The sequence below is a fragment of the Trachurus trachurus genome (genome assembly GCF_905171665.1).
Source record: "Trachurus trachurus genome assembly, chromosome: 9".
Classification (NCBI taxonomy): Eukaryota; Metazoa; Chordata; class Actinopteri; order Carangiformes; family Carangidae; genus Trachurus; species Trachurus trachurus.
In genome coordinates this window covers 11957279-11976929 of record NC_139895.1, presented here as the reverse complement: position 1 = coordinate 11976929, position 19651 = coordinate 11957279, and the positions used below count along the sequence as shown (strand labels likewise).

General features: G+C 42.5%; 2 protein-coding genes across 4 annotated transcripts in view; one reads left to right on the top strand and one right to left on the bottom strand.

Annotated features, from left to right (window-relative positions):
* LOC310991503 (phospholipid-transporting ATPase ID-like) overlaps positions 1-8199 on the bottom strand; it is a 49777-nt gene extending 41578 nt beyond the window's left edge. For all 3 annotated transcript variants that reach the window (XR_014595630.1, XM_083979228.1, XM_083979229.1), the window contains exon 1: positions 8098-8199. The gene's annotated coding sequence lies outside the window, so the exon portion shown is untranslated. The remainder of the gene's footprint in view (positions 1-8097) is intronic.
* A 4230-nt stretch (positions 8200-12429) lies between these two features.
* Positions 12430-19651, top strand: part of LOC310990866 (metal transporter CNNM4) — a 64924-nt gene continuing 57702 nt past the window's right edge. Inside the window, exon 1 of the mRNA XM_083978396.1 lies at positions 12430-13858. Coding sequence (XP_083834522.1) covers positions 12436-13858 — 1423 coding nt within the window. The 5' untranslated portion in view covers positions 12430-12435. The remainder of the gene's footprint in view (positions 13859-19651) is intronic.

The window sequence follows — 19651 nt, the reverse complement described above, 5'->3', positions numbered from 1 at the left end:
GAGGACCAATAGATCCATGACGAGGGCGGGGGCTGCTAACTCCATCGGCTGACAAGAAGTTAGCCAAAACGACCGGATCGCTTACTTCTGCTTTAATTAGGGTAAAGGGTAAATGTAGCATAGCTAAACTACAAATCCTTAATAGTTTCTCTTTAAAATGCTGTAACTTTGCCTCAGTGTCTAATCAGGCCATTTAAATATCTGTTAGAGACCTTCAACTCCAGATTAGACTAAGTCTTAAATCGCTTCTACTACATGTAACTGTGAGAATTAATAAACACAGAGTCCTGGGCCTGAACAGTTGTCATATCTTTGATAAAAGGCTGAAACACAGTCGGTCAGATAGTGATGGAACAGAACAATATTCTGAAATCTCATCTTATCCGAAATGACACCAGCACAGTGACGTGAAAAACACACACACACACATGCCCAGAAGACAAGATGTGTGTACTACTCACAGTGACACATTGTTGCGTTTGACTTCAACGAGGGTACAAGTGCTTCAAACTACTGTGTGGTGCTGTTACGTAATAGTTTCCAAACTTCAGCCAATCAGAAAAAAGAACCTGCAGTTTCCTCTGTGCGAGTGTATTTCTGTCTAGTGACGTCTGTTTTCGAAAAGGAAGAGAAAAAGAGGTGTGTAGAGGAGAAGGATCTCTCGCTTTCTCTCTCTCTCTCTGAATACACACAGAGCTTCGAGCAAACACTAAGGTCGTCTCAGGTTAAAACCATCAGAGACGTTAGTTAAGATTCAACAGGCTCCTGGGCTCTCACATATAGACACACATTAACTACAGGAGACGTTTTGTTCTCTCTTTGCATTCATTCTGCATCGCATCGTGCTGATGTCTTTCATATGGACCGGTAGCAGATAAATTATGTGACTCTGAGCGACTGTGACACTTTTATCTATAATCAAATCTGTTTAATCACTTAAGGAAGTTGGGGAAAGTGATACAGGCTTTTATCTCGTACACGTTGGAGTGAACCAGGCTTCCTGTTCTTCGCCGTCTTTTCCCCCCTTAACTGTCTTCCTGTCTATTTTAGAGTTAAAAGTGTTTGTTTTTGAACCTCTTCATAGTACATCTCTACCCTTTCATCCATCTGTACCGCCTTGAGGTCTCTGAGCTCTGCTGATTGGGTGCGATTTCACTATATGTATTGATTTCTATTCATTGTGCAGCACTTTAGTTGTAAAATGTGCTTCATAAACAGAGTGATTTGGATTTTTCTGGATTGTTTTGTGTCTCGTTAAGACTTCTTTGGCTGCTGGATAAAAAGTTCCATCCACAGAAAGTTGCCTTCGTAGAAAAAATCGACAGGCACTATTGGAAAGAACCTGAAAATACAAACTCCTAGTCAAGTTTCTTTTTTAGGAGTGCTCCTCGGCATTCCTCCGTCTGTTGCGTCTCCATCAACAGGTACTTGTGTTATCAGGCTGCAGGCTAACAATAGCTTCAATACACACTGTAAGTCTTAGAACAACTTGACTCTGAGCAGTCGAGTCACTTTTAAAACCCTCAGTGATCATCAGTCATCAGTGCATTGATCCGCCAGACAGCAGAACGTAAATCTGCAACTACTTTTAGGATCATTTGACCATTTTTGGCTTTTAATCTGAATATTTGGGGGGGGGGGGGGTTTATCTGTTTTCTGACAAACAGTTAGTTGCAGGCCTTCGCCATCACCTCCCTGTGGAGTACACACTACATCCTGTGTTGTTACTGAGCACTTCAGATCATTGGCCAATACAGTTCATATCCCTGTACTGAGGAAACCAGGGGAGGAAATGAAGCACAGTAGCACAGAAACAGGACTCAGCCAGAAAGGTCAAGCTTTAAAGTGGATTAATCGGACTGTCTCTTTGACCCAATGATTGCAAACACATCGGCGGTTCATTATGCAAACACTTAAAATCGTGCGGCTGTGTTGTTTCACCACACCCACCCTTAGATTTCAGCCAAAAAAATCTGTGACAGTGACTCAACAATTGCAGGAAGCAGCAGTGACAGTGAGCTCTCCCTAATCACTACAATGTCAGTCAGTAATTTGTTTTATCACCGGCTTACGGCTAAATTTCCTCTTAACATCTTAAGGATCCAGTGAGGTTGTTGTTACTCTTTCGGCATTTCAAACCCAACAACAAGAGCATGAGATACTATCAGTCGATGACTCCCAGTGTGCTTATGGGTAAGTCACTAAACCGCTGAATGCAGCAGTTGGCCGTGAGAAAGAAAAAACAGACATTGTTGACTGGTGACTTTTTGTAAAAAAGAAAAAAAAAAAAAAGAAAAAGGTGTAAGACTTTCACTCTCCACAGAGGTTTCACCCACTAACACTTCACACACCTCTGCACTGCAGCTCATATACTGTGATACCTCAACCTCAGGGTCTTTGGTCTGCAGAGAAGGTGGGTACAGTTTGAGGTTGTTGAAGAAAAACCCAGTGTTTTTTTTTGTAGATTGTTGCAAACCGCTGTTGATGGGCCATAAGAAAAACCGTGGGAAAATAAAGTCCCTCATTAATGTTAGACTATTAGTCGTCTGGAGGAAATCTCAACGTACCATCAGTGAGAAAATCTGATGGACCAAACGTTTCACACGGCTTCATGTCACAAAAGCGACATCAGATAAACAGCTAACTTGCAACATCACACCACATGTTTCATCTCAGTTGGTGTTGCCAAAAAGAAAAAGAGAAGAAAATACTGCAGAAAGACAAAGGAAGGACATGAAGTTGGAGCTACATCAGAAAACAGAACAACAGACTTGACATGTTGTTTCAGCACTGGTACAAGGAAGGGGAAAAAAACAGTGTTGGTTTCAGGTCCTATTTAAGTGATAGGCTACAGTACATGATGATTCAATTGGAAGAAGAGTCATTGGTGAGTGGAAAGGCTGAAAATGTGTGGATATAATGTTACAGTGCAGATCAGAAAGAAAGAGAAGTGGACTGTAAGGTTGAAAGTGAAATGTGGGAAAAGGAGAAGGTCTGGAGAGAAGTAACAGGAGGTTCACTTGAGTTCAGTCAGAAGCTTGTTTTGGGATAAAAAAGACTCAATTCATGCCAGTGATGTGAGGTGAATAAACCTTTAGCTGAGGCTGGATCTGTATCCAGAACCTGAGCCAAACATCACATTCACAGGTCGGTATCGGACTTTCTCCTCCGTTATGAAATCATTGATGTGGTTTTTTATATCAAATCCAGAACAATAACATCCATGATCCCTGTTACACATGATGTTCTCCTCCACTGCACAAACATAAAAAGGAAGTCCAAAACCACACACCGAGGGTCAAAACCAACCAAACCAACCAAATCTGATTTTACAAAGTATTACAAAATATTCAGGACCAAAATGTGTCACAGTCAGTTTATCATCAGTTTTCAACTACGTCACGTCTTTGGCTGCTTGTGTAACGTTTGTATTGGGAATTGATACTGAAGAAGGTATTTGGTTGTGTATTGATAATGTATGTATAGGCAACAGGCATGGAAAACATCAAAACAAGACTTTATCTGGATAAACCAGTTGGTTAAATCGACTAAATTGAACCAAGTGAATTAAATAACGAACAGAAGTTCATCGTCTGCAAAACTGATTCAGTAAAGATTCGGATTGAACTATTTCAACAACCACTGGATGGATTGACACGAAACTTTCTGCAGATATTCATGTTCCCCAGAGGATGAACTATACTGACTTCAATGATTCACTGACAAAACACACTAGCGCCACCAACAGACCAAATTTCAATATCTACGGGACAGATCGGCACATCGGCATTTTTTTTTTGTACATTTATATACCTCAGAGGTTGAACCCTCATCATCTGCAAAACAACGAAGAACACTATTATTAAACAATTTAAACTGGAGTAAATCTTTCTAAAGTAGATTTAGACTATAAAAGATGAAGTGCAGTAGCAGTACAAAAAACAAAGGGTTAGCGATGCCTGCTATCCTTAACATCCCTGTCGATGCAGCAGCTTAATGGTAGAGATACCTCATAACCCATGAGACGATCACAATCATACATCTGAGCTAATACACAGCTCTTGGTTTTGACTTTGGGGCGTGCTAATTTCCCATTCAGCTTCACAGTTTTCTGTGCCACCGAACCACAAAGACCATATTTGGGTTTTTTTGGCTTTGGTTTGTTGTTTCCGCTAATTCAAATCCTCAGCTCACAACCTCATACACAAAGGGGCTAATAAACGTTAATTTATACAGACGAGCCACTGAAAAGGTCTTTTTTTTGTTTCACGTCATGATAAAATTCTTATTTCAAGCTATTTTAATGCACATGCTGATGCCGTTATAGACTTTCCATCATTTCCGACACGTGGATGTGTTCCTCCGCCTGACTGAAAATGTTTTTTGTCGCCCCCAGCAATGGATAATTACAACATAAATCTCCTTTTCAGTCCAAACATCCGAACATGTAAACTGAATTTCATTTCATTTTTCAACTGTTCCTGTTTGGCAAGAGGAGGGGGAGAAAAAAAAGCCCAGCTTGAACTGGGTCCAGACACGTGTTTAGTCATTTCCCACTTATCAGATTTCATTGTTCCTTTGTACTTGTCATTCACAACATGTTCGGCTGAGCGGACAATCAGCGACAGCCTGACTGACAGCTGACTGAACAGAAGGTTTTTCCCCTGGGGATCACTGATTAATTTCACTGGTTTTGTGAGTGAAACTGGAAAGTCATTTCTCTCTGACTCAAATCTGACTTTGAGAAACATTATTTCTGGCTCTGGCGGTTGTGTTAACGGAGGTGTGTGTACCGGTGTGAGCTTGGACCTCTGTCCTGCTGATGATGGACATTAACAAAGCAACAATGAGAAAGTGAGATGCAGTTAAGACACAAGGGCACAAAACAGCACCAGCGCTTCGAGCGTTGGATTGACAGGCCCGAACAATCGACCTCTGAATTATTCACCTGACCTCTCAGGCCACAAAGCCGCCCCTCCTCTCATCTTACCTGATAACACCCTGACATTTTGATTGACCTTTCAAGGTTAATAATCTCCCTCCATTCACCATAACCACTCTGCCCCTGCAGCAGACGCAGAGTCATATCAGTCCAACAACCACTGACCTTCAAGCTGAGGCACAAACTTGGATTTTGGCCCTGCGGTAAATTAATCTGAGTGCTGGCGGAAAAAGTTATTGATTGGGATCAATTTCAAGGACTGACCTTTCCATGGCCCCCTTCCGAGCTCGTTAGTGTCCATGCTGAGTTTTAGAAAGAGAGGAAGTTTCTAATTTTGTTTAAAAGCACATCTCTTCTGACCTCATGTATCTTTGTCATATTTACCCTCTGTCTATCTTTGTTACTTTTTCCATTTGTTTATCCAGATTTAGCAGCACAGCTCTGGGAAAAGTCTTGTCTGTCCAACGCCTTGGCTCTGACTGAACCATCTCATGCACTGACACAAAACTTATTGCATCTGCAGATATTCATGTCCCCCAGAGGATTAACAGTACTCTCTTAGGTTAATTCAATGACCTTTATGCTGGCACCACCAGCAGGTAACATTTTCACTTATCCTCCAAATATATCAACATCTATTGGATGGACTCGCATCAAGTTTTGGTGCATTGATCGTCATTGATTGTCGGTGCAAGCTATTTTCATAATTGCGGATCAGCTCAGAGATACGCTATGGAGGGAGGCTAATGGGATTTCTTGGTTTTCCTCATCAAACTCATCAAATACACAATCCAACAACTCCAAAACGCTCTGGTGGACAAATTGTGACCTACACATTCACCACACTATGAGATAATAACAGAACGTTACAAGATGGAGTTGTTTTCGAGGTAAATTCATGCAAAACCGTTGATGCGCGTTCCCGTCCGGGGCAGATTTTCAGCAAGCAGTCTCTGCATTTACCTCTAAAACAACTCTGTCTCGTAACGTTCCGTTATTACAGAGCGTTTTGGAGTTGTTGGATTGTGTATTTGATGAGTTTGATGAGGGAAACCAAGAAATCCCATGAGCCTCCGTAGCGTAGCTCTGAGCAGCTCGCGGCTCTGCTCCGCCGTTCTAAAAATAGCTTGCACTGACAAGTAAAGGTAACAAACCTACTCCTAAAGCTATAGGGATTGTGGCAATTTGCCAAAATGTTGAACTATCCCTTTAAAGACATGTTCCCTACCAACTATTAACTGGATATCTATAAAAGTCATTGTCAGCTTTATGAGCTCTTTTTGCATGAAATTCATCCAATGAAATTTCCAACAGACATTCACATTCCCTGCAGGATAAACAGTGGAAACATAATGATGTTGGCATCAGACTCTGGTCAACACTGTAAACTCTATATATATCTCTCAATTTCCATCTCATCTGTACAACACACAACCACACACTAAGTATTCCTGTAGCCTTATTGTGATCAAATTACACTCAGGGAGATTGAGATTAACACAATAAAAGCCAACGGAGCTGTTAAGGTTTAATGATCTACTGATACACTCAAACTGTGACTTACTGTATCTGCAAAAATGTTGCTATGAGTGTGGCTGCGTTTTCTCTAAGAATTAAGTTCATTTTCTCTGTAAGTTTCTCTGAGGAGAAACACTCGGATGAACGTGAAAAGGTTGTCAGATAAATTATCTGTCCAGCACCATCCATCATCAGCACCAAAACAAGGCTCCCACAGTGACAACTCTGTAACAAATCCATTCATCGACTAATCTATTTTCAAGCAGAAAGTCTCAAATAGTGGGGTTGCTTTCAGCAGTTCCCATAATATGGGCTCTGGCGCAGAATACTATTTGCCAGTTTGACTCTTGGCCATGGGACGACCATTTACAGCATGTTTCCTCATCCTCGCTCTCCCCAATTCCTGTCATACTGTACCAACCTCTGTCTGATTTAATGAGGGCAAAATGCCCAGAAAATAATTCTCTAATAGGAAGATTTCAGATTTTCTCTGTTCTCCATCACTGTGGTCTGAACATCTTTGAGTTTTGAACTGTTGGTTAAACAAAACTAGACATGAAAACATCCCCTTGAACTATATGAGAAACTGATTAAACTGATCTTGGAACCGTTTATCGCCTAAATGATTGATAATCTCCAGCTTCCTCATCCAAAAACATGCACATCAGGGTTAATTAGCAACTCTGAAGTGTAAATGTGAAGCTGTTTGTCTGTATAAATCTGGAGACCTGTCCATGGTTGGACTGGCTCCAGCCCTAAGTGTAGTATAACCAATGGAGGACTGGAGGATTAATCATTAAAAACCCCATAATGATTAAGCTCAAACGATAATGAAAACAACCATTAGTCAATATCAATAGTGTCATGAGCAGGAAATTATCTATATCATCAGTAACACAGGGCTACTTCACTTGTCTGTCTCCTGCTGTACATGACTCATCAGTGACATCAGGACAATACAGCACAGTTCACAGACAAATACAGTGTCTGAGCAGTAACTGTTTTCATAAGCAGCATCATCATCATCATCATTAAAGCTATGGAGGAGACAGTTAGTAGACAGAAAACAGGCTAAATGAAGTCACACGTTTTGACAACACTGCAGTGGCAGGAGCACAACTGAACTCACTGTGTAATCAAACAATGGGTTTTTACGCACGAACACAAACTACAACGGAAGCGCCTATAATGAGTTGTTGTGCGTAGTTTTGGGTTTAAAGAGAAGAAGGAGGGGAGAAAAAAAGGGGGAACAGAGAGCAGCGGAGGTTTGCAGTGCCCCAGCCCCAGTCTGAGCAGGAGCAGCCTCCCTCTGCCTCTGCTCCTCAGTCTTTCCGCTACTTTCTAGTGGAGGAGTGAAGAGAGTCCCCGGAGGGCAGAGACACGAGGAGGAGAAGAATAAGAAGAAGACAGCGCTCACTGCAGCTTCCTGTTCGCCTCTCTCTCTCTCTCTCTCTCTCTCTCTTTCTCCTCTCCACCTCTTCCTTCTTTCTCTCTCCACCAAAATCCATCTCAACTTCTGGACCCGCGACTCAGCCTCACCTTGACTCCCTTTAACCCCCCCCCCCCCGACCCCCAAATCCCATCCTCCACTCTTCCCACATCCCTCTTTCTTTCCTTCAACCTCTTCTTCTTCTTACCGTGCGTCCTGGCTCGGAGCGGCGCTGCGTCCCCGGGAATAAACAAGAAGCAAAGAAAACTCTCCCAACTACGAGGAGGAACGAGGGACTGTAGTGTTTTCCTCCCCGGCCTCCTCCCACCACCCATTACCCAGCCTCCCCTCCCCTCCCTCTACTTACTACTCCCCTCCCCTCCTCTGGTTTCTCCTCTCGCCCCTCCCTCTCACTCACTCTCTCTCAAAACTTAATTCACCCAAAACACTGAGGCAGAGCGAGAGCGGCTCCAGCAGCACTCAGCACGAGGAGAGGCGAGATAACGGGCTGGTCACGTGACGAAGCCGTTTGGCCTGAAGTTTATTGGATCAACTGTGACCCCTAGTTGGTAAAAATTATAAGTGAAACATCCACACAAAAGTTGTACATATCTCTAAGAATAGTGTTTGTACCGACAGTGGAAATCACCACAACACACCTCAGCTGCTTATGTCCAACTAATGAATTCAAATTACTGCAATTCATCATATAAAAGCATCAAATCTTCACATCTGTGCAGCTGCAACCTGCAGGAAATGCATGATATTTTTTGCTCAAAACTAACAAAAATATTGGCAGAAAAGTTTAGTTACTTGGTAAATAGTGTGTAAGTGCATCATATAATATAAGATATTCTCTTTTTGTATGAGAGTCAGAGTCTCAGACAACCTTTTTTTTTATCATACTTTTTTAATTGTTTCTTTGAAATGACAAATCAAATGATAATTACAAGCATTGTGTACATCTTATATCATATAAAAAATACATTAAACTTATTATGGAAGAGATATTCAACCCATGGACTTAGTCTCATACAAACTTAATTAATATAATATTGTCTTGTATTTTTAGGCCTCTTGTCTGTTTGTGTGTGTGTGTGTTTTACCTCCACTGCTCAGCTCTTGTGTGTTTTCTACCTTCTTGACGCCAGTTTCAGTTTCCTGCAGACACAGAGGAGGAAAGTCCCAAGATTTACAGAGACGTCACCTCCTCCTCCTCATGTACATTATGCAGCCAGTTGATCAGGTGGAGGCCTCTCTGTTCCCTCCACAAAGGCTTATCGATGCAGTTTAATTTACAGAAACGGATGCAAAACGGATGCATGTTTTATTCACAGTCACATATACTGTAAGCGTGTTCATGTGAATGTGCTGATGTGTTGGTTTCAGTCAGACGTGCATCTGTTGCTGCAGGTTCTGAAACTTGGAACTGCACGTGTGTGTGTGTGTGTGTATGCAGGTGTGTGTGTGACAGACAGACAGGTGGCTGTTAAGGAGCTGAAGTCCATACTTTAGCTTTTCTGGTTTCAAATGGTTTACATAGTGTATGGTTTTTCATAGTGAAAAGTTTCTCAACACTTTGCTCCTTCCAGATCACAAGAGGAAGATGATCTCCAGCAGACAAAGGTTTCCCACTCCTTTAGAAAGATCCAGTGTGAGGATCAATCTGAGCAAAGGAAAGTCTCTCATCTCTCTTTATGTCTCACTTGATGTCTCAAAACATATAAAAAATATTGTTGGATGGATCCATGCTCTTGGACCTCACTGATTACAGCACTAACTCAATTTTACAGTGAATAGTTTAAGCACTGTAGCCTATTTTATGAGCCCCTTTAGAGCTGCTGATTTGCATATTATATCATATATAACTCCACAACAAGATGAGTAGAAGTGCATTCAAACTCATAACTTGTATTTTTTTTCTTTTTCTCTCCACCAAGACAGAACATTTAGGACTGTTCAGCCTCTAAATGCTCCGACATGTTCAGCTGCTGCAGTTGCCAAACTTGTCTGTTTTGATGAAAGCAGGATTATCAAGTTTGCTGTAAACCAGACTCAGCTACTGTGTCAGTTAATAGGAACCAAATGTGCTTGAAAACTGGCAGAGCTGTTAATGATGAGTGTTATAAGTGTATCACATATTAATACTGTATTACAGTTTTAATGAGATTTAATGAATTTTTTTTTTTTTTTTTTTTTTTTTTTTTACAAATGTTTAAACTGAAAAGAGTACCAATCTTGAAACAAGGACTCATTATGTACCTTTCTTGAAATGTTAACTTTAATAATGAGGAAAAAATAGGTGCCTAGTTCAGTGGGTATGGTGCCGCAGAGGCTACAGTCCTCGCTGCAGCCGGCTCCAGATCCAGACTCGGGTGGCCCTTTGCTGCAAGTCATTCCCCCTCTCTCTGCCTCCCCATTTCCTGTCTCTCTCGACTATACTATCAATTAAAGGCAAAAATCCCCCAAAATATACTTAAAATAGATAGAAGAAATTATGAGGGAAAAAAATCATAGAATGAAAAACAGAAAATGTAAAAATCAAGCATCATCGTCTTAATCTAAGATCAGTGGTGTTGTGACTGTAAATGACATAAAAATCAAATCTGTTCTTCTGGTAAAAATATACACCATAATAAACAAGACAATAATAATGGGTCTGTAATCCACCATATATCCATATATCACACTTCTGAGCCTCTCTACAGTAACACTGTGTGGAGATGCTGAACTTGTGTCTCTCTCTGCACCGTCCATGGTTTGACCACTAGAGGGAACTCTGTCCTCAGTAAAACATTCAGACTGAACCATAGACTGATAGGACTGAACCCAGTGAGTTGTTTGATTCTTTTCACTCGGACTGTTCTTCATCTTTCAACTCTCTTTCTTCCACATTTGACTCTTTTCTTAACCTTGTGCATCGATTCTGAGCTTCACAGACAAACAGGCACCAGGATCAGTCACTGTCGTTTTCCTCTGCTCTTTGTAACTCATCATACTTGTCTTATGCTAATTTTCCATTGCACGTTAATCAGGTTTGATGTAATGTATCTAACTGGTTTTGATGCTGTTACTTCATTGATGACCACTGTGTTATTAGTTAAGAGGATGAATAAATAAGTGACTTCTTTTTCACCCCCCACCATGCAGCCACCATTAGGATGAAAGTGAACCCTGTCGTACTGGGCCTCGGCTACGTTTGAGGACACTCAGGTCATGTCCATAGTATTTTTTCTGAGAGTTTGGGTTATTTTTAGACACCTGGAATTGAGTTTACAACACCAACAACGACGACCTGCACATAGCGAGGATTTCATAGATTGTTTCTGTATTTTACATGTAAGTGCTGCTTATTTTTAGTTCAACAAAAGCAAATATGAAGCTCTTATTAATAAATAGGCCTACTACACCACTTGTAGATGTCTCAATTACTTGTGAGCAGAATGCTGCATAGTTATCTGACTTATTTAATATGCTAAATGTGAACCTATGTCTCATGGAAAGCAGATTTATTAATATGTTCTTTCTGACTTGAAAAAAAAAGGACCCAGGCTATAAAATTCAACGGTGCAAAATACAGTTGTATCATTTAATCTGATTTCTTCTCATATACAAACATGTTTGTAGCTCAGTTTGATAAAATACACCCTGTTAAATCCCATGTAGACCTGCAGGACAAAAGATTATATTAGATTAAATAATATTTATTGAAATTTAATGTTATATTTCTCAATTTGAATTGTGTAGCTTTTTCAAAAAATAGATGAATAAAATATTTTCTATTGCTTTGTTTCTCTTTTTGCTGATTGTTTTGTTGTTGTATAGCTACTTGTTTTTATTTAATAGGAGGACAATAATATCTCCAATGATGGATTACAAGCCTGTCAAACCTGGCAACATCCTAAGGTCACATTATGTCATTATTTTCATTTCATTATTTTCTTTAATAATCATTTGACTATTTATTGTAGCTGATAGAAAGTCAGAAAAAAACTGAAAAGTGTTCTTTTCATTCATATTTTGAAACTGGGAACTAGCTTTTTCTCCCTAATTTGATAACTTGTGGTATTTTTAAGCATTTGGACCATAAAACAAATCTACATTTCCATTTTTATCAGTTCATCATGTTATCATTGCAGCTTTAGTGTAGCCTACAGTTTATTTGTGGTTGACGGGGTAAATATTGGCCTCCATAGTCGAGGGTGAATAAAAGCCCTAACATTAAGTTTCTGCCCCTGTGGTAGGAGACGGAGTCGTCAAAAATGAATCACAGTTAAAAAAAAGAAAGAAAGAAAGAAAAAAAAAAAAAAATCAATGTCAGTGTAATTTTACAATCCGCCCGGTCGACCTTAAGAGAGACAAACTCTACCGGTCTACCTTAAAAACTAAAACTAAAGGGGCTCGGTCAAAGTTTTCTCGTGACGTCTCGGCCGCTGATTGGCTGCGCGTCCAGGATGAGGGTTTATGCAAATGAGGCCGAGTGGAGGAGAGACGAGTAGGTGACGTCAGTTCCCCCCCGTTCGCACTCGCAGAGAGCGAAACAAACATGGCGATAGATGTGACTGGACGGGGGTTTACGCTAACTTTATTCGTCTTTTCTTGCTTTTACGCGGGCGGTCAGGCCGAGGCGGCGGTTTCGGAGTCGAGAGCCGCCCCCCGGATCCTCGGCATGCGGCTGGAGACGAGCGACAGACCCGCCGGGACCACCGAGACCGGGGTGATTCAGGTGACCGAGGGCAACAACGTCTCCTTCAGGTTCTACGGGCTCCACTTGCTGCCGAACAGCTCGTCGCTCATCAAGTTCGCCGAGCTGTACTCCAGCGACAAAGAGGACGACGATTCCGGGTCTGTCCTCCTCCCCTTGAACAGGACTTGTGCCGAACACACTAAGGATATACTGTTGAGGTCGCCAACAATGGTGGTAACCAACCACAACACCTCCGGGGTGGTCATGTTCCAGATCAAGCAGCTCCGCAAGAGCGAAGTGGTGAAGGTGTTCCTCTTGTGCGTCCGCGACACCAGCGGCGCCGCGGAGGAGGAGAGGTGGTTCCCGCTGGACGAGAAGGACGGCCGGCTGCGGGTGGTGGAGGAGAAGAAGTCGCTGCTGCCCATCTGGCTGCAGGTGATCCTCATCTCCTTCCTGCTGGTGCTGTCCGGCATGTTCAGCGGGCTCAACCTGGGTCTGATGGCGCTGGACCCCATGGAGCTGCGCATCGTGCAGAGCTGCGGCACCGACAAGGAGAAGAAGTACGCGCGCAAGATCGAGCCCATCCGCAGGAAGGGCAACTACCTGCTGTGCTCGCTGCTGCTGGGAAACGTGCTGGTGAACACGACCCTCACCATCCTGCTGGACGACCTCATCGGCTCGGGGCTGGGCGCGGTGGTCGCCTCCACCATCGGCATCGTCATCTTCGGAGAGATCGTCCCGCAGGCGCTGTGTTCGCGCCACGGGCTGGCCGTCGGCGCCAACACCATCATGGTCACCAAGCTGTTCATGCTGCTCACCTTCCCGCTGTCGTGGCCCATCAGCAAGCTGCTGGACTGCGTGCTGGGCCAGGAGATCGGCACCGTGTACAACCGCGAGAAGCTGGTGGAGATGCTGAAGGTGACCGAGCCCTACAACGACCTGGTGAAGGAGGAGCTCAACATGATCCAGGGCGCGCTGGAGCTGCGCACCAAGACGGTGGAGGACGTGATGACGGCGACCGGCAACTGCTTCATGATCCACAGCGACGCCGTGCTGGACTTCAACACCATGTCCGAGATCATGGAGAGCGGGTACACGCGCATCCCCGTGTACGAGGACGAGAGGTCCAACATCGTGGACATCCTGTTCGTCAAGGACTTGGCCTTCGTGGACCCGGACGACTGCACCACGCTGAAGACCATCACCAAGTTCTACAACCACCCGGTCCACTTCGTCTTCCACGACACCAAGCTGGACTCCATGCTGGAGGAGTTCAAGAAAGGTTGGTGGCAAATCACACAACAGCAACAGTTTGTTTTAGTTTTCTAGAAACAGGCGACTTTATCATCCAGATATCGGCCAAAATATACAGATAAGTCCCATAATGACATTACTAGAGCCGGTTATAATCATATGGAGCCAACATTGGCCTTGATTTCTCTCATTTTCAGTCTGTTTGCCCCCTGAGTTGATTTGAAACTATAGAAAATGTTGATTTTTGAACAGTTTTCCAGAAACAGGCGACATTATATCGTCCAGATATCTGCCAATGATTAGGCTATCAGCCAGAAATATACAGATAAGTCCCATAATGACCCTACTAGAGCCGATTATAATCAGTCAATGTTGCCTTGATTTCACTAATTTTCAGTCCGTTTGCCTCCCGAGTTGATTTGAAACTATAGAAAATGTTGATTTTTGAAGATACAACAACAGTTTTCCAGAAACAGGCGACATTATATCGTCCAGATATCGGCCAAATCAGCCAAAATATACAGATAAGTCCAATAATGACCCTACTAGAGCCGGTTATAATCATGGAGCCAACATTGGCCTTGATTTCTCTCATTTTCAGTCTGTTTGCCCCCTGAGTTGATTTGAAACTATAGAAAATGTAGATTTTTGAAGATACAACAACAGTTTTCCAGAAACAGGCGACAATACATCATCCAGATATCTGCCAATGATTATCAGCCAAAATATCTACAGATAAGTCCAATAATGACCCTACTAGAGCCGGTTATAATCAGTCAATGTTGCCTTGATTTCTCTCATTTTCAGTCAGTTTGCCTCCCGAGTTGATTTGAAACTATAGAAAATGTTGATTTTTGAAGATACAACAACAGTTAGTTTTAGTTTTCCATAAACAGGCGACATCGGCCAAAGATTATGGGCCAAAATATACAGATAAGTCCGATTATGACATTACAACAGCCAGTTACCAGCCAGGTAGAATTTCTCAATTTAGCAGTAAAAAAATAGAGATAGCCTATAGAATAGAAACTGAAGTGAAATATCAGCCAACATTGGCCTTGATTTCTCTCATTTCCAGTCAGTTTGCCCCCTGAGTTGATAGCAAATGTTGATTTTTGAAGATACAACAACAGTTGTATTTTTCCAGAAACAGGCGACATTATCATCCAGATATCAGCCAATGATTATGGGCCAAGATATATACAGATAAGTCCAATTATGACATTACTAGAGCCAGTTATAATCAGACAGCAACAACAACAGTTCGTTTAGCCAGTCTAGTCTACATGAACTGATGAAGCCACTTGGATGAGGGGCAGAAACGTCCATTGGCCAAAATATACAGATAAGTCCAATAATGACATTACTAGAGCCCATAGGTGTCATTTATTTGGGGTTGCAACCCACTGAATAATCCAAACCAGACACTACAACCTCCCCAGTATCATATCATAATGACTGATAATGAATGTTTAATATTATAAACACAACAAAGTGCTAGAATTTCTCAATTTAGCCATAAAAAACACAGATATAGAATAGAAACTGAAGCGAAATAGCCATTTAAGAACCTATTTAAATGTTCAACTACAAAGTTACGCCCTTGCTAAAGCCAGTTTGCCCCCTGAGTTGATTTGAAACAATAAAGTGGTTGTAGGAAGCTTTAGTAACCATTCAGACACACATGATGCAACAGGAAGTAGACCTTCAGTAGATGGAAGTGTGTGTGTGTCGTCGTTGAAGCTATCTGTCATTGAAGCTCATTGTTTTAAACCGTGTAGTACCTGTCACACTGTGGTTCTTTCTCCCAGTTGTTTGGCTTGTGTGTCACCATGAGTCAGGGCTTTTTTCCTCCTTGTTTTGTTACATCACCTCATTTAGCCATGACACGTGTGATGGAGACAGGCCAGTGTTAGTTGACTCAAGATCATATGAAATTAGTTGGGTTTTGAAAAATATTTTTGATGCCAGCCAGCAGATTCTCACATCTGTGCTTTTGGGGCTTTTTTTTCCTCAGTCAAAACAAAACATTCGAGGACGTCTGGGAAAGTTACAGCGCCGGCGATTTGTCACTATTTTGTAACATTTCATAGAGAAAAAAGCAGCAGCAGCAGCAGGGTGTGTTGTGTTTGGTTTGGGTTAGTGAGCAATCTGAGCAGGAGAGTTCGACCTTTCACTGTTTTCTTAGGTGGAAACAGATCTCCGTCTTCGCAGAGGTTTTATCCTCTCTGCTGCAACACAAACTATTGTTTTGACAGCAGGCAGGTGGAGGTTGGAGGTTTAAGCCGACGCCACACGACACAACCCACAACCGTGGTTACTGATGTGATAGATAGATAGATAGATAGATAGATAGATAGATACTTTAATAATCCTTCACAGGAAATTATGGTAGAACAGTAGCAGCATTCACATGTCATTCATTGCTGTGCAGCCTCCTCCTCCTCCTCGTGTTTTTGGTATTTGATATTCGTTTTAGATGTGTTTTCTCAGTGGAGGAGGTGAAACCAGACCAGTCTTTGTTGTTTACTACTCTTCAGCCTGTGAGGTCACGTTAAAACAACCGGAGCTCAGAAGTTCAGAAACGACGGTTACTCTGTTCACCAGAAACAAAACGAACCCCGTAAGAAGTAAAAAAAAAAACAAAAAAAAAAACACAGTCAGTATTTTAGTGATTTCAAAAAACACTTCCCTGTTTTACTTCTCTATTCCTTCGCTGCTTTTCCTCTTTCCACACTCACATTCAGAAAAGCAAACACACACACATACACACACACACTGCCCTGTCTCAGGAGGACGTGCACACACTGACGCCATCCCCCGCAGGGATGTATTTTTCCTTTCTCAGGCATCTCGTCTCAAGGTCACAGACAGTAGACACTCTCTCACACACACACACACACACACACACACACACACACACACACACACACACACACACACACACACACACACACACACACACACACACACACACACACACACACACACACACACACACACACACACACACACACTCTCTCTCTCTCTCTCTCTCTCTCTCTCTCTCTCTCTCTCTCTCTCTCTCTCTCTCTCACACTCACACTCACACACACACACACACACACACACTGAGGAGTGAAGCATTCAGCTTTGTGTCTCTGTTGTAGCATTAACATCTGAATGAAGGTAAAACTTCACAGAAACCCGTCTGAACCGTAGGGGTGTGCCAAAAAATCGATTCACATAAGAATCGCAATTCTCATTTAAAAGGATTCAGAATCGATATAAAATGTCCCAAAATTGATTAAAAAAAATAATAATAATGAAACAAATCTGCTGGCTGTCGGCCTCCATTTCCTTAGAATTTAAAAGGCAGCATGTTTAACTGCACTATTTTTTTTTAATAAAGAGGCACTTTTAATTTTGTTACTTAAGCAATATGTGATGTTGCTTTTATGCAACAGTTTCAACAATTCCATCTAATCATGGATACATGTTTAGAACTCAATAAATGTGAAAAAGACACTTTAGTCATTCTGTCTTGCAAAGCAGACTGGAGTAGATCATGAGGATCCTTTGCACACCGATAGACTGAAGCAGAAATCATTATGAATCAAATCGTTTTGAATCGAAAATCGATTTTGAATCGAATCGTAGCCCCAAAACTCAGAATCAAATCTAATCGTGAGATAGTAAAAGATTCCCACCCCCACTGAACCGTCTCTTATAGTGAGTTCACGGCGCTGTCTGTCACTTCACGCTGGTCCCAGATCAGCTGCTGTAAATCGGCTTTCGAGGTGTCGTCGCCGTGGTGGCGGTGGAGGTGCACGGCGCTGTGTGTGTGACATTTGGCCAAGAAACGTCTCTGCGGCTCATCTTGGCTGACGGAGCGGGGAGGGTTTGGCATCAAGCTGCGTTACACACACACACAGAGACACACACACACACACACACACACACTGAGAGCTTCTCTCTACTTGGCAGAGAGATTTACTCTTTAAGTAATGATGAGAAAACGCTCGGTCGCTGTGAACACAGTCAGGACGGAGGAGTGAAGACGGAGCTCGGCGCCTCTCATCATCATCACTGGTGGTTAGACAGACACACACACACACACACACACACACACACACACACACACACACACACACATAAACACACACCAGAAATAAAAGCCGCAGCAGCGTCGTCATGATGAACATCCTCACTCAGGCTGAAAGGAGGACGATCTCCTGTCAGCAGCTTCATGTGATCAGTTTAAGTTTTTAAGTCTTTATTTTAGTATTTGAACTCGGACATTAAAGCAGAAGTGAGTGATATATTTGTGTTTATATAAGTCTTAAATAGTTATATCTTCCGACAGCAATCACTTACATAGAGTGTTTGGACCGAAACACGGGTCTCTCAGTCACTCTGCTCTGCTCTGAGCCGAAGAGAAAACATTTATCGTATCCTACAGTTTTTATCCAATGAGGAGAGAGAACGGCATGCAGGGCTGTGTGTGCAGCCAAGGAACGCCGTGAATGTGGTGACGTAGCGACGAGGACTGTTATGGTGCGTTCAAGGAAACTCGTATTTTTCCGACCGTGAAGTGGTACCAGTTCGATCTGGTACGAGTTCACCGGTCGGAAGTTACGAGTGGCCGTTATAGTGACTTTCACCGGTAAAACAGGTCGGAAAAACACGAGTGGGTTGCCTGGAACGCTACAAAGTCGTAAGTTGTGACTTGAAGCTGTAATTTACGATTTCAAAAGCCTGCCTGGAGCGCAGCATTAGCGAAAACGACCGGATCACTCACTTCTGCTTTAAGTTTCAGTCGTGCAGTGATGCATGATGGGAAGTAACATAAAGTCTCCCTGCACAAAGAGACACATTGATAAACTACAAGACATGACAGAGAAACTGAGTTAGAGACTGAACATGCAGCCGAACGCTGGCTGTACTGATCAGGAGCAGCCGGGTCCCAGCCGTTATGGGATGGCGAGGGGGCGCGTGGCAAAAATCCATCTGAACAGACTTGGAGGTTTATCTTATTAGAAACAACAGAGGTTAACAAAGTTTTCATTTGGAGAGGTCACTTGCAGTTGAAAAAAGCAAATAAATCGCAGCATATTGCAATGTTTTTAAAGGACAATTCCGGGCAAATTCAACCTGGCGCTCTACTAGTTTCCAAAAATTTTAGGTCTAAATGATGGATTCTGAAGATTTTCTTTTTAATTGCTCCTGTTTTGCAGTAGTTGCAGCGATGAATGGGAGTGGACAGCATTTCTGTAATACAAAGTCTCACGAAGTCTCGCGCGAGAGTCAAGTTGACGCTCTCAGTATGTGTACAGGCAGAATAAACAACATCCAGACGTGCTCTCACTGCTACAAAGACGTTGTGGCTCTGAGTTGATAAAACAAACGGGAGCTTCAGACGAGCTGTAAACCTGTAAACATAGTTAGCCGTCAGCTTGACTCTTGTGCGAGACTTTGTATGAGCTCTCCGTTTACAAACATGTCCGCTTCTTCCGAATCCTTCTTGTAGACCTAAAATATTAGGAAACTAGATTGAATTTACCCGGAATTGTCCTTTAATATCTCAGTAATATCGTATCCCTGATGTGCATGTGTTTGTTCTGTGGGAGGAGGCTGGAGTCGAACCCAGAAACAGGCGACAGAGCCGAGTAAGGATGCACGATAACTATCGGTACAGATAGTTAACGACTCAATATCGACCAAAATACACAGATACTGTAAGTCCGATAACAACATAACTAGAGCCGGTTATAATCAGCCAACGTTGATTTTGCTAAATTTCAGTCCGTTTGCCCCCGAGTTGATTTGAAACAATGACAAA